This window comes from Apus apus, chromosome 4, assembly GCF_020740795.1.
Source record: "Apus apus isolate bApuApu2 chromosome 4, bApuApu2.pri.cur, whole genome shotgun sequence".
Classification (NCBI taxonomy): Eukaryota; Metazoa; Chordata; class Aves; order Apodiformes; family Apodidae; genus Apus; species Apus apus.
In genome coordinates, this window is record NC_067285.1 from 30,037,966 (window position 1) to 30,053,763 (window position 15,798).

Here is a 15,798-nt window from a genome sequence, read left to right on the forward strand (position 1 = left end):
TTTCCAAGATGAGGTTTGAGAGTTGGGGTTAATACTCTCAAGATTTGTTTTGAAAGAATTTGAGCTTAAGATGCAATGACTTTTTTTCCTAAACACAAATGGACACTTGCTTTTATCTCAGTTTGTCTGATTTGAGTTAAACCTCAATGACTAAGTTGCAGGTTGTTGTATTAACACTGCAAATGGTTTCTGCTTCTAATAGCTTGTGTATAGATTTCATAACTGGAATGCTTCTCTTGCTCATTTCCCTGCAAAAGTTGCTGGGTTTGTCTCATTGGAACAAAATCTGTTTAGCCTTTCGGTTATGAAATAAATAGATACATTTCCCCTTGTGTTTGGCTACTCTTGCTGTTTCCAGAAGTGCTAGAACTGTCTTTCCCATCATTGGAGAGGATAAAAGGCTCAATATAATTCCACATTAATAGTAAGTGTTTTGCCAGCATGTTGGAAACTTTCCTAAATTTGGGTACTTCGTTTGGAGGTAAGCATAGATTAAAATTTATCTAATTGTGGATAGCATCCCAAAATTCCAAGTACTGATTAGATTTTTTTTCAATGTATCTTCTTGTAGTAATTAGAAAGCAAATTTTAGGAAGCTAGTAAAATAATAGTAAACAAATATAATTGGTATAAAGAGTTATACCAAGAAGAGGGTGGGCAGCAGGAGGAAATAACTTAAGAATAGTTAACGTAAAGGGAAATGTAGTATACTGCTTCATGTACTTTTATGTTCACTTTTTTCTTTTATAGTAGAAGATGCCATCCTAAGTGTAGCTCAGTGCTTTAAGTTGCAATTCTGAGCATTATTTTTTTATTATTCAGTATGTAATGGAGATTGTAATGACTAGATCAACTTAATATACTAAAATCTATTTTATATGAAAAATTATCAGAGGCATAACTCTTCATGGATTCGATATTGCTGCATAGTGTGACAAAATACTAATCTATTTCAATGTTTTCAATTGTGTGAAGAACTGCTTCAAGCTACTTGAGACTTGAAACTTCGATTCCTTTCTAAAAAGAATACCATGCAGTCTTCCCTGCTTTTTTGTACATATCATGAGACCTGGCAAATGGGTTATCATAAAACATAGCTTACATGCTGAAAACATGTCATGGAAGACCCTGCCTTTATAGTATGATGTAACAACTAAACCCACTGATTATTACCTAAAGATATTTCTAAAGTGTCTTTTGCTCTAACTTCACTGTTCTCCGTACTGTTTGATGGTTGTTCTTTTTCTGTGAACCCAGTGTAAGGATGTTCTCATTCCCTCTTCCTTACTTCATGCGTGCTTTTTGGAGTCCATCTGTTGTGCCGTACAGTTGTTGGTGGGGCCAAGCTGTAAATCAGGTCACCAGAATGATTAAGTTTAAAAATAAACCTACAAAAAAAGCTTGGAATTTGCTTTGTCAGCATTCTGCTTAAATGCCCTGCAGAGCATCACTGCTATTATCTAAGCCATCTCTTGTTTGTATTCTGTTTAGAAATCATGTATTTGCAGCTGGAACAAAACCTGTCTGTTCTCAAAACTGCAACTTCAGCCTTACAGCTGTCATGTTCTCATCTTCAATTTATCTCCTGTATCCTCTGATTAAAAGCACATTGGTCCCATATTTCATTTGAAATGGTGTGGTGGTACTCCTCATTTCCCAAAATTGTTTCATGCCTATTCCTAAGTTAATGGAAAACTGTTGCCTTTCGTGAAAGGCGTGATGACCTGGTTCAAGAACGGCACGGCGGCCAACCCCAGGCCGCTCGGTGCATCAGCTCACAGACACCAATGTGGTGGATGGCAAATGGTGTTTATTAGTGTTTACCACGGTGTTTATATGAGTTAGGTCTGTGGTGTCACTTCCGTCTGCTTACATCATGAACTAAGTGCTATTGGCTATTAGGAGAGGGGTCTTATCTTTCTGTACAGCGTGAAATCTTCCGGCCACCGGACCCTAACTACCCACAGAAAACTTGTAAAACAACATGCATCTATGAAGTGGTTGCTGTCAAAAGAAAGCTGTGATTTTCTGCTAGAGTCTGTACCTTATAAATCTGAAAAAACTGAAATCTTCCCCACTTGTTTTATCTGCTTCCAGAAAACCTTGTTCTGGTGAGACCTGCACCAGTTTGCTCTTCTCTTAAAGTCACTTGCAGATTTTGAGGGCAAGCAGGGCTTTTTCTTCAGACTTGAGGAATTGTTGAGTCTGGAATTGTTCTGCAGGAGGATGACTGCTTGACAGGCTTTGTTCACTGCCTCTGCTCTGACTACACTTCAGTCAAATAACATGAATTTCTGAACTATATTAGATAAAACTTTGTAGTGTACACTTTCTCCATGGTATTTAAATGTTGTTGATATTTTGAGAAGCCTATTTCAAATTTAGTGGCATTGCTTTCTCTGGGGTTGAAAAAGTCATGTCATGCCTCTAGCTTTTATCAAAACTGAAAGAGGGGAGGGGAGTTTACGTTAAACATTGGGAGAAAATTATTTACTGTGAGGGTGGTGAGACACTGGCACAGGTTGCCCAGGCAAGTTGTGGAAGCCCCATCCCTGGAAGTGTTCAAGGCCAGGTTGGATGGGGCTCTGAACATCCTGGTCTAGTCAGGGGTGTCCCTGCCCATGCAGGGGAGTTGGAACTAGATGATGTTTATGGTCCCTTCCAATTCAAACCATTCTATGATTGTATGATTTTTTTCTTAAGTTGTGTTAGCAGAGTTAACAGTAACTTAAGACTCTGGATTGCTTGCTTAATCAAAGGATTGGGGAAAACTAAATACTTGAAACAGTTGTGAAGCCAAGGTGATTGGCTGAGCTGGAGGTTGGTTTCATACCTGAGAAACAAAGAAAAATCACAATGACAATGAGTTTCTTCAGCAATCTAGTACCATTCAGGAGCTCTTATTTGCACTTGGAGTTCCATTTGGAGGCATACCTTTCTCCAGGGAGAAGGAAATTTCTGTCTTAATAAGTAGCTTGACCTACAGTGCTTTGAAGTGGTTGCTAGGTCTCTGATTGCAACAAAGATTAGCTGTAAATTAAGCTATATGCAGTTGTATAATTTTAAGTCCAATAATTTATATTACCTAAGTATACAATTATAGGCTTAAGTAAATGTGGGAGATCATCCAGGCCCTTATCCAGGTCTTGCTGTTGCAGTCACTGAATAATATGATTGCTTCTTGTAAGCTTGCAAATTGTGTTCTACGATGATGTTTCGTTTTGCCATTATGGTGGTGCCTGCACTGATTTTGACAAGTACTGTGAAAGCTCTAGGCTTGTTTACAGCCTGCATGTATTCAGTTGTTATTCAGGCCAGCATTTCCTTTTATGTAAATACAGATATGTCCCAGTGTGACTAGTACAGTACTAGAGTAAAGGGGGCATTTCAGTGTGCTGGCACATGTTCCTCTGACAGTGCTTGTTTCTCCCTGCTCATCCTCCCTGAAGCTGAGGACCTGGGACCCCCCTTGTTCTTGCACTGGTACAGTTGGCACTGCAAGAGGTATAAAAAGTGTTCTCTGATAGTGTTTCTCTCCACAAAGTCAAGAATTTCACCTTTCAGTCTTTGATTTCCTAGGCTAAGGGGTTCAAGATCTCTTAGTTTTTTCCCTGCTTAACAAGTGCTTCTTGTCCTGTGGTTGCCAAACCCTACCAGTAGTCATGTTTCGTGCTGCTTTTAACCTTGAGTTGTCTTGGATATTTTTTCTCAAATGTTCAGATGTGCACATGCCTCTGGCCTGTGCAGTGGTGCCATTTGCAGTGAAAATATCTAGACTTATGTTTTGTTTTTCAGCTGCTCTGAATGTTGTAGCTCATAAACTTTGACTAGTAGATCATGCATTTTTCATTATGTAAACTAATTATCAACATAGATTTTTGCACTAGAACAAGCAATTGAGGAATGAATCTTTATCAGCACTAATTAGTGTGTAGGTTTTTACAGTGCTTTTTTGGGCTTAATGAACCTAGCTCTGTATTTCACTTCAAGATAAAAAAAATAGTAGAATAAAGAAAATATGATTTTAACTAGATTCTGTTTTACCCTTATGCTTATTCTTGCTTTGAGTCTGATTTTTAATCTTGAATACAGCAAATCTTGTATCTTCCTAGTTTTCTTTTGATCCTGCTATTGGTAGAATTACTTGGAAAAGTAGGCAGTGAGAATAAGTCATTAGACTTACGTGGGCATATAAACTAAAATATCTATCAGTATGTTATGGCTCTTGTATGCAAAAATTAACATCTGCTTGGACACCATCCTTAGCAGGTGATTTGCAAGAGGTTATTCCAAGTGTTAATCAGGTGACAAATGTTTATTACATGAGAAAAAATTTATGTAGAGTTGTCATTTCACAGTTGCATGTAATCACTGACAATTTCTATATGCAAACCTGTAAATTTTCTCCTATGTATTTAGTAACCAGATCCCATTTTTGTTTTACAGCTGCTGCAGAGGGCAAAGGAAAAAGTGGGGAAGACTTTTTTCAGAAGGTAAGAAATGTATTTTCATTCTATAATATCAATTGACAAGAGGAAAAGTTATACCCATTGTTCATTCATGACATACACTAAATAAACTTAATGTGCATTTTCCACTGTATTAATTACATCTTTTAAAAATGTTTTTTATAATTGTGTGTAAACTAACTATCAGCTATGCATGGAATGTGATGAGAAATATGTTCTTTGATGTATACCACTCTCATGCACAACAATTTAATTATTCTTTGACTGTCAGATATATAGAAATATGCATTATAAAAGTTTATTTTGCTTAATAGCAAGGGGTTCGTTTAAAAGGTGGTGTGAGTTAGTCCTAAGGTTTTTATATCTATGGATGAAGGCTACGTACTGTTATTGAAAAACTAACATGAAGCTTAGTATGATATGGTTGAAAGCATAAATATTTGGTTGAGAAATGCAAAGACCTTTTAACAAAGAAATACACAATCCACAGAATGATTCAATAATGTTTGTGGTTAGACAGAGGCACGGAAGGACTGGAAAAAATAGTCCTGGAGCAACTAAACTAAGAGAAACATAGTCATGAGTAATGACTTTGAAATTACTTTTGCAAAGCCACATAGTTTGTTTTCAAGAATAGTGTGTAAAATATTATTTGAGTTGTGTTAATAGAGATCTGCATATAGTATGCCAAGGAAAGTGGTGAGCTCTTTGGTCTTTCTGTACAAAAGAGCAGACAGTAAATATTCATGCTGCATATTGAAATGTCTTGAAATTCCTTTTTGACTAGTTGTCCATTAAACAAGTAGCTTGCTGTATATTCCATGTTTTCTTCATATTTATGAAGAAAAGGTCTTCACTTCAAAAAAGGTTTTTGTGTAGATGTGAAGAATACTTTATCCTGCATGTGGCTGTCGGATGCTCTGATAAAGTCTGGTGAGGAAGGAGTAGTGTGTATACTACCCAAGTGTTTGTTTTAGAAAGTATTTTATTAGAGTCTTTAGATTATGTTGCTCTCGACTGACCGTGAGAGTTACTTTTCTGCACTTGGTTGTTGTGCTTGGTTGTCTAATATTAGAGTACACAGAGGAGAATGTGTCAATAGTTCTTTCTTAACAAGTAATCAAAATGCGTGGGGTTTTTCCTTGCTACACCAAAGCTAATCTATAGTAGCATATACTTTATTCTACACATCATTGATGTTACAGAACCATTACAAGTCTTCTCATAATTCTTGAAGCTGTAGACAAAGTATTTGCTCTATAAGAGATTGAATGGTTTATTTATTTCACATGTATATTTGGATACTTGATTATTTACTGTAGATATGAGGTACCTTATGTAGTTATTATTAAAACAGCAAAAAATACTGTGAATTTAATAGGAAAGTGAAGTGTGCTGGAACTGCAAGTATGTGAATAAGACTACACTACTAATCCATACTGATAATAGATGTAGTGGCTATTTTGGCATTAATATGTTGTCATGTGTGTGCTAATTACATAGGCATAGTGTGGATGGTATGATAGGTGAAAGTTGCTTCATTGTAACTGACATTCTTACAGTCGCAAGAACTGTTTAGATTATTGTCTGAGTATGTACATGTGGTACTACAGCTAATAAAAACAGATGGAAGCTATCTTCTTTGGGAGTTTTCTTTTGTTCAAGAAAAATCTTTGGAGAGTTGCTCATAGCTTACTCACTGTCGGTGTCTGTGCAATTTCCTTTAATCAGAGTTAAGGTTTTTCCTTTCTCATGTTCACTGAATAAGGCAGAGATTCTGGAGGTAAAATGAAGACTCGTTTCATGTGTTTCAAGATGTGTAGTGAGGAAGCAAGTGATTTGTAGCATTAGAAACACATCACAAACTAACACGGCGAGATACTTTTGGAAATGCAGTTTATAAAATACATATGAAAATGAAACTTTTTCTAAGGGCATTATTGCTAGGCTTTTGGGTGGAACAGGGAGGGGAAGTGCATCATTTAAGAAGCACATCAAGAACTGTGGGTGTAATTTGCATAAATAATGCCATCTATAATATTTTCTGACAAACTACCTTCAAAGTGCTGAAGTTGTTGCTGGGTGGAAGGGGGGGTGTGTGTGGCAAAAGGAGTTTTCATATGAAAGCTGAAATGGCAGAAGGACCAAGGCAAAGATTCAAGAAGGTGATTCAGTATGGCAAGACATGCAGACCAAGAGGGAGGAGAGAGGGCACTGGTAGTGGAAAGTGTGAGACAACGCTGACTTCTTGCCAGTGGCTCTGTAAGTGGTTGCTGGGTCTTGCTTGGTTGTTGGTCAGTGGGGGACAGCACTCAGATCTTAATTAGCTTGCCCTCAGGAGGAACAGAAGCTGCTAGTACTATCTGAGCTGGGCTCAAAGTCAGGGACTCAGCCTGGGTTCTTAAGCTGTGTATAGTGTGCTCTAATGAGTCTGTCATGCTTTTAAACAAAGTTAAGTTAATACAGGGTGTTGGTGCTAAGCGGTCTTTAAGCATGTAAGCAAGCAGTATTACTTTAAGTTTTCATAATCAAGAAGACACTCCATGAATGTGAGCTGGTCCTATCAGCTTTTAAGTTATGAATTTTAATAATGCCAATTTAAATATCAAAATACAGTATTTCACTGAGCATTTTAGTAGAGAAGAGCTCTGCAGTCACTGGTGGAGTTACAGAATAAGCCCCAGTTCTTGGCTGCAAGGGACAAAATAAAATCATATTTCTACCCTGTCGTGGTGGGGGAGATCAAGTGAAGCACCCCTTCCTCTGCTTCTGAATTAAATAGAAAAGTATATAATTTTTTTTTTAAACAAAATCTGAAGAATTTAGCATACTTTCTTCCAATATTTCTAAGTTTTACTACTGCTTCAAAGCAAGGAAAACCCAACATAGTCTAATGTGGAATTTTCAAAAGCACTGTGAGATGCAAATAATTTAGCAAGAAATAAGTTAGTGATAGTTTTCTGTTTGGAGCTCTCTGATCTGCAGTTCAGTGACAAGTAATCTTAAATAAGCATGGATTGGTTTGCTGTTGTGTTACATAGTGTTTATGTAAAAGATCCTTGTGGACCTTGCTCTAGATATTGTTGTCCTAATTTATTCCATGAGAGTAATACATAATATGAAGTTATTACTTGTTCTTGATCCAAAGCTCATTTTCAGTTGATAGTGGAATTTTTCCATTGAATTCCATAACATCTGGTTCACGCCTCATTAGGCAAGCAAGGCACTTAAAGCACTATAGATACGCATGGCACTCTTACATAAAATCTAAGAAGGTGGTGGGTCTCTGCCCTGAAGAGTTCATAATCCAAAACAGATGAAGGTCAGCCATGTGGACAGTGGGGAATTTAATGCATCATTTGTTTGCTTTTAGTTCTTGCCTCATCAAGTCTTTTTTTTTTTCTTTTTCCTTAAGCATGTGCAAATCTTAGTGCTGATGATAAACTTTCATTCTGAAAGTTCTTAGGGCAAGCGGGTGCATCCAGCCTCATCAAGGGAACGTTAAGTGTGATGGGTGATAGGTGAAGCCTGTGGGTTTAGTGGAAGTTGGATGGTGTTCTCAGGCTAGCGTGGGACTGCATGTGCAGAAGGTAGTGACTGGAAATGATGCACACGTGGTGCTCTGCCCAAGTGCTTGACTCTAGGTCAGGTGTAAATTGCCCATTTCTGCTTAATTCAGTGTCAATGTGTGTTAGTCATGGGCTTATGCAGCATTTCTGAAGGGACATCTTGGCTCTCCCTTTCCTGGCATTTAAGAGCTGATTTGCAACATTTGGTTTTGCGGAAAGCACAGTAAACTACCAGCCAGCTCTATCTTGTGGGTTTAAATGTTTCTGAAGGTTTGAGATTTTAGATTTTGTGAAAGCTGGTTTCTTCTTTTGTTTGTTTTTAAATCAAAAAGAAAAATGGTGTTTGTAGGAATGTATTAATTTGCACAGTTGCAGATACTGAGGCGTTTTTAAGATCTTACTGGATTTAGGAAAAAATGTGTCTAAATGTTCGGGCTTCTCTTGACTGCAGACTGTTATTCCCTGAAGTGGATGTAATTATACCTGCAAGTGTGAAGATGTGAGTGGGCGAATGTTGCTGTGTATCAAAATCTCTTTTGTCAATCATTAGGAGTTTATGATTGCAAAGGATGGCCGGGGTTTTCCTTTTTCATTTTCCTTGCTGTCCCTACATGTAACATGTTTAATCTGTAACTTCTTAAGTGGAAGCCTGTTAAAAGATGCTGAGGCCATTTTGGAAGTAATACTTGTGAAACCATACATTAAAATGTTTTGCTCTTCCAGTACAGATAGTCAAAATGGTAGCAGTAAAGACTAAGGAAAAAAACAATGACAAAACCAAACCAAACAACAACCAAAAACCCAAACCAAAAAAACAAAACCAACAACAAAAAAACCCCAAAACCAAAAGAAATTCTAATTATTTGAAGATGTGAACAACAGGTATATCTAACTACATCTTTAGTCACCTTTCTGTTAAATGGCTCTTCTCTCTGCAGTAGTTATTACTGAATGTACATTACCTTTTATTTGTTTAGGAGGCTCTGGCAGCAATGGCAGTAAAGAAGCTGCCTCAAGCCTTCTTCCTTTATCGTGAAATAGCTTGTGTTGCAACATTTTGTATTTTCTCATGTGTCTTTTCAAAATGTTCCTTAGATTGATCGGGTGTAAACCTTGTAACTTTTGCAAAATTCCTGTGAGATTTTATTGATACACTGTTTATGTATACATGAATACTCTTGTAATACAGCTTATATATACTGTTACAACTACAATTAACTAAAAAAATTGTATAATTGTCTGCAGCAGGTCAGGCTGCAAGGTGGTTGGTCTTCTTTTTTAATCTGTAAACATGAAATATGTAGGTAGAGCTTTGAATGTCAATGGCTTAGGGCATTTTCAGGCATTAAAAATATTAATCATTGACCTGAAACTAAGATGTCTCATGTTGATTATTAGCCATGTTCAGCAGTAACTTCTGCAGGGCTTTCCGTGTGTCCTCATCCATGACTTCTCTTGAACTGCCTGTTTGTAACTGTAGTTTCCCTAAGGCTACACTCCCGTTTCTGATGGCCGTGACTCAGTTTCTTCCAGTGCTATTTATCTTGCTAGTGAGACATTGTGTGTTCATGGTTATTTATATATTATCATGGGGTTTGTCTCCTATTTCAACCAAAGGAACAGTTTTGGACTGCAGAAATTGGTTCCACACCTTCCACTTTTGCTGGCTAGAAATGTGTATCTGCATTAGCATTAAAATAACTCTTGATACAGAGTTGGGTTGATATGTGACAAGGATATATTAAGGCCATACATTTCCAGAATGTGCCTAAAATGCTTAGCTATGCTAGGCTGTGATGGGAGCATGGCATGTGCTTCTAATTTACATTGAGCTTCCTCTCATTTAGCTTCCTGGAAAGAGGGAAGTGACTGCTCAGAGAGGGTGGTATGGATTAGAGAGTTAAAAGAAAGTCAGTGGCAGTCAACATTTGCAGGAAATCTTGCAATTGAGAGGTGTGTGTCCCTTTTGGCCAAACCACACCCAGTGGAAAGAAGGAGAATGTTTAGGTTGGATCAGATTCGCTAAAAAGGTAAATCAAGAATGCTTACTTAACTTCTTGTTTAGTTCAGGCAGAGCTAAGTAGTGGGAAGGCTTCATTCTTGTGGAAAACTGCATTCATCATGTCTCTAGTATAGCAATCATTCTGTTGAGTGAATGGAGTAATTACAAGGTAGTGGGATTTTTTCACTTCATCTTTAGTTTCTTCTGTATTGCCCCTTATATAACAGGGACAATCTTGAGAGTTTCACTGTAATATAAAAATGCGCTCTGATGGGTCTAATCCTTGAAGTACCCACTGCAGGTAGACATCTTAAAACAGCAGCTATCCTTTCTGAGTTGAATGCAAATAATTCCCTTGGCCAGAAAGAGTAGGGATTTTGATCCCATACTATTATCTTGAGTGACTCACTCCATCACTGCTTGGAGCTCAGTTTGAGTTCCAAGTGATTCAGTTTTAGTTGATGATGGGTTTATGCACCCTTATTGCTATGCTTGACATTTTGTACAAGATCTCTTGCATCGTAAAGCAACAAAGGAGCAATTTGTCACCACAGTCTTGAGTTGTTTCACTCTGAAAGTTAAATCCTCTCAAAACAGAGAAGGGTTTTCATTCCTCAGAAGTGCTTGTAATATTTTATTTTCCTCTGTAAAAAAAAAAAAAAAAATGAAGAAAGGAGGTGACTGTTATAATTATACAAGTTAATCGTATACACTGGCTTCTTGATTTGAAGCAGGAGATTTGCTACTTCTACTTTTGGGGAGAAGAGGTGGCTGCACATTGGTATTTCTAACCATGTGCTCTGAGGTCTTCATAGTTCAGTAATTTTTTCTTAGATAGATTTCCCCTTCTTTTCTGTTACTTGTGTACAGTTCTTTAATGCTGGCCACACAGATACATCTACAGCTTTTATTTTTGCATGCTTAGATAATCTCTATGTTTTTAGACTATACTTACAAGAATGTATTTAGAAGGAAAGTATTACCTATGAGTTTTGGTTAATATTTCCATTGTGAATGAACAAAACATTCAAGTCAAGTAAAGGAAGGACCTACATGCTTTTCCATAGGTAAGGACATTTGATCAATAATTTTCTTCTCACTTGAATATATTTGCTGTATTTGTAAACTAGAGAACAAAGTTCTGTAAATATTGTTGCAGAACCTAGTGCAGTTTTGGACGCAGCACCAATACTGAAATACTTGCTTAAACAAGACCCTTGATTTAAGAAAGATCTTTCTCAGTTCATTTCAGGACATGTGAAGGTTAAAAAAAAGATGCAGTATAGTATGTGTGTGCATGCATATATTCTGTTCCCTTCTAAGGCAGAAATGACTTTATGGGGAAATATTATCAACTGAAATCTGCTGAACAAAACTATGAATAAATGAATACACCATGATATTAAACTTGTCCTGTCATTTTAGCTTCAGTACCTCATCATCCTGCACGTGCTTGCCTTAATTCTTGATAAAGTTGTTAGGAGTATCTGTGAATACCTCATGAAGACTGAGTTTGTTTAGAGTTAATCTGGGCTAGGGTATGGTCCTTGACAACAAATAGCCTGCTTGCTTCTCTGTGGAATTCTCAAAGTCTGCACATGCAGACCACAAAATTATTGGTCGTGAGAAGCTGGAGGAAAGCATCTTAGTATTTTGCTTAGTTTGTCAGGAAGCTGTGTAGAAGTACAGGAATGGGAAGCAGGCATGTTTTCCTTCTGCCTTTTTATACCTTAATCTAAATTAGATGGAAAACTCAGAAACACTTGAATTTTTGTGATACATTTACTTTAGCATTTAATAAAGTTAATTGAAAATAAAAATCAGTGTAGCAAACATGGTCCAATTAGTATGTGAAGATAGAATTCCTGCACTGTTGAAACAAATTACTTGCAATGGAAGCACAAAAAAATCTATGGATGACAGTATTGAACTTTATCTTTACAGGTTATCCCAGTCTTTAAAATAATTTAAATATTACCATTTTCAAAGTAAGGTAAAGTTAGGGGAAAAGCACTAGCCAAGTAGTCACATACAGATACTTTCCTAAAAATGTTTGGGGTTTCTGAGAGTTGGAGTATAAATAAGGAAATCAGATAACCCTGTGCTACAAGAGACACTTGCACTCACGTTGTTTCTCTTGGGAAGACAGTTTTTTCATACTACTCGTTCTTGTACAGAAACATGCATGGCAGGAGCTTGATCCTTGTCCTCCCTATGCACCATTTTGTTGTGTATTATTAAGTAACTTACACTTGTAAACTATTGGTATCAGCACTCTTACTTAACAACAGACTTATGAAAGTGTTTTCTGTATGTTGTAGTTTTACTTCTTGCTGCCACTCCACTCTGTATGGGTGATGGTTTTTCTGACAGGCAGAAGCACAAACTGCAAGCTTGAAATGGTGTCCTAGTTTGGGACACATGGATGCCTCAGGGCAGCTGGTACTGCTTGGGCTCAGAAAGAGCCCCATGCCTTTATCTGCAGAAAGGTGGCATTGATACTGTGGAGTGAGGTGCTCTCTACTGCCTTCTCTTTGGAGTAGCAGTTTGTAATATAAACAGTGAATTCCAGCTTTGAATTTTGTGTATAAATCACCTTAGGGGGAAAAAGTACAACAGGGCGTGAGATAGGAATCCATTGCTATACTCCAATGTAGGCTACACTTACAAAAGTGCCCCATATTTGCTCTGAGCTTTGGCCTAAGTTTTGCTATCTCTTCTTTTTTTAATTTCTTATGTGGCCTGTATTTCCTCACCAAACCCAGCAGTCCTTGATGGTGGACCAGTGACATTGTTCTGGCTCTGGCATCTCAATCACTTACTCTGGCCTCACCAGTTGTAGAATCTTCATTCACTGTTCATTCTTTGGCGACTTCACACCCGTCCTTTTTGCATCTCGTTCTACCCCTGCTGTCTCCTCCCCCAAGCCCCCCAAACCAACAAACAGTTAAATGTAATACTCCTCCTGGTTCCAGTTACACCCTTGCTCTGTTCTTGTTGCCAAAACATGTTCAGAAATTAGTCTTTCTCAGTAATACTGCTGCTTCACTACTTCTGCATTAGAAAAAGAAGAAATAAATATCAGCCTGTGTAGAATTTAGTTGTCTACACTGACTCTTCAGCTCAGGTATTCTTCTCCTTAAACAGAAACATATATATAATTTTTAAAACTTCCATGCAAATTACCCCACATGTTTTAAATAACCTCTAGGATTAAACTTGTTTATGCAGCTCTGACTGCATACATGCTGGGCGAGCCACACTAGTTAGTACAACTTCTCTGAAAGCAGAAGATGCAAAGTGAGCACTTAATGTCTGTGAAACAAAATGTTCAGACTGGCAAAATTTGTGTTTGTCTTTGCTAGACATGTTGAGGTCTGAATTAAAAATTGTCACATGCCACCATTTGTTTAATACTGAATTAGATGGTAAATGTAATGGTTTCCTTTTCTAAAATTAAATGCTTATTTGATGTTTAAAAAAAATTTTTGAGTGAAATCTGCAACACTTGCTTTGCTGAGAATAAATTGGATAACTAATCCCTTTACCATGGTACTCTTGCCTTGTTAATTACAAGCAGAATTTACATGAAAACTTTGATTGTGTTTAGGCTGAACTTGTTTTGTTTGCATTATCTTCTCAGAAAGAAAAATGGTTTTATTGTGGAAATGAAAATTGTTGATCAACTGGAACTCTAAACTTCTAAATGTTCTCTGCACAGCCCCAGCTTTCATTATGGTTCTTAGACCTGTGTTCAGAATGCAGTCTTATAATTTTAATAATCAGTTTGATTTAGAAATACTTGTTGCCTGTTCACTTTTTGTAGATTTTTTGTTGAGTTGAAGCAGTCTGAGCACTTGATTTATGCAAACTGGGCATTTTAGCAGGAAGTGCTGTATCAAACACAGCTTCTGTGTTCTTGTAAAGGACAACAGGTAAGGATCTGTATCTCTCTTAAAGCGAGTAATTGTCTACTAACAAGCTATTTTATAGGTATTGCAGATATTGAGTATTATGTGTCAGTTTTATATTAATCAATTTCACTACTTATTTAAGATTGTTCTAGGTGTAAAGGAAAATTAACAGGCACAAAATGAGGGCAGCATTTATTTTGTGCTAAGATGCATGTGATCGGACCACTCTGGTGTGTTTCAGTCTTTTCAGTTAGCTACTGCATTCATTTTGTATCTTGAAGAATATTCAGGTTAATATTTGGAAATATAAATGCTTAAAAATCTTTATCAGGTTATGGATGACAGTGAAGTTCCACTTTCGTTGTCTCCTTTTTGCAAGAAACTTGGCTTTGGAGTGGTTGTAATGCTTTAAGAAGAAAATCTGAGTTGTTACAGCCTTTGTTTTTAAAGCTTCCTTTAATAATTCAAAACTATACTTAAAACACTTTCCAAAGTATTTAATCTTAAGGTTGATCAACCAGCATTGTGATTTCATCTCACTACTTAAGTATTGTTCATTTTATCTTTTGAAAAGTGGGCTCCCTGTGAATAATTAAGCAATTAAAATGTACCTGCAGAAAAACAAAGATTTGTGGTTTAGGAATCAGTTGTGCTGGGACAAGTTGAGCTGGGTGTTGGTGGCAGGAAACTTTAACTGCAGTGCGTAGTAGAATATCAACATAACACTTTTCTTGCTTTCTGTATCCACAACAGCAACTGCTTTACTGCTTTGGGTCTGCAAAAAGAGTGATAGTTTTTGTGACAGTAAACCATCTTCTCATTAATATTTCAGGTTTATGGAAAAATATATTTGTCAACTTTTGAAAAGCCATTACAATGGTACTACTTTTGCTTTTACTATTGCTGTTCCTGGATTTCTTTTTTTGTTTGTTTGTTTGCTTTCTCTACTGTCTTGCACAGTTACTTTCTTCTTTATCTTCTGTAAAAATGATGGACCAAATGTTCTTCAGGTTTGTGCAAAAATGTTTCTCAGAAAATAGTCCTATTAAAAGTGGGGATGGAGACAGTGATGTAACAGAATGGAGACAGTGATGTAACAGAACGATCAGTCACCTTTCCTTCAGTAGCTATGTATAAAATATTTCTTGGTTATGAGTTATCCTCCATAAGTTTATCAATCTGTGATAATTCATAAAGAGTTACTGTGTTTTCTTAAACCTGATGGAGTTTCATCTTCAAAACAATTTTAACAAACGTCTACTTGTAGAATTTTTATTAACATGAATAATGCTTTTTATAATCCTTTCTGTCCTTCTCTGTCTTCATCCTACCCTCACACATGGGATTTTCTCCTCTGCAGCAATGTTTAGCTGTGCATATTTACACTGGGAAGCACTTGTTTCTTAATAAAATATCGAGGGTGTTGATTCTGGCTCCAAGCACTTTATAGCTCTTATCTTGTCAGTGGAGAAAGGGATATTTATTGTTGCTTTGTTAAAATGGTGACTTTGAGCCATCTTGAACTTGCAGATGCAATTGGCTCAGAAGTTCCAGATGGTCATGTTGTAAATAATAATTCTCTAGTGCCCTTATACTTGCTGTTCTGAGTTATGTTCACAGAATGTAATTGAACACTCTTTCCTGCATTTCCAGTCCCTCCCCAATATCTGCTTGATGAAGAACTCGATCCTTGCAGTGTTTTTGTTTTCTTGAGGGGAGGGCTGCAGGTGCTGCTCAGCCATCTATGTTTTGTCCCATACTGGGGTGTGTTTGTTCTTTTTCTAATTCAGTTTCCCTGTCTTTCCCCGTTTGCTTTTTCCCTTAACTTGTTAAATTACACTGTG

General features: G+C 37.0%; 1 protein-coding gene across 2 annotated transcripts in view; it reads left to right on the forward strand.

The window, feature by feature from the left end:
* The window catches only part of BICC1 (BicC family RNA binding protein 1), a 108,022-nt gene that overhangs the window by 34,312 nt on the left and 57,912 nt on the right, over positions 1-15,798 (forward strand). For both annotated transcript variants that reach the window (XM_051619000.1, XM_051619001.1), the window contains exon 2: positions 4,447-4,493. In XM_051619000.1, coding sequence (XP_051474960.1) covers positions 4,447-4,493 — 47 coding nt within the window. The remainder of the gene's footprint in view (positions 1-4,446; positions 4,494-15,798) is intronic.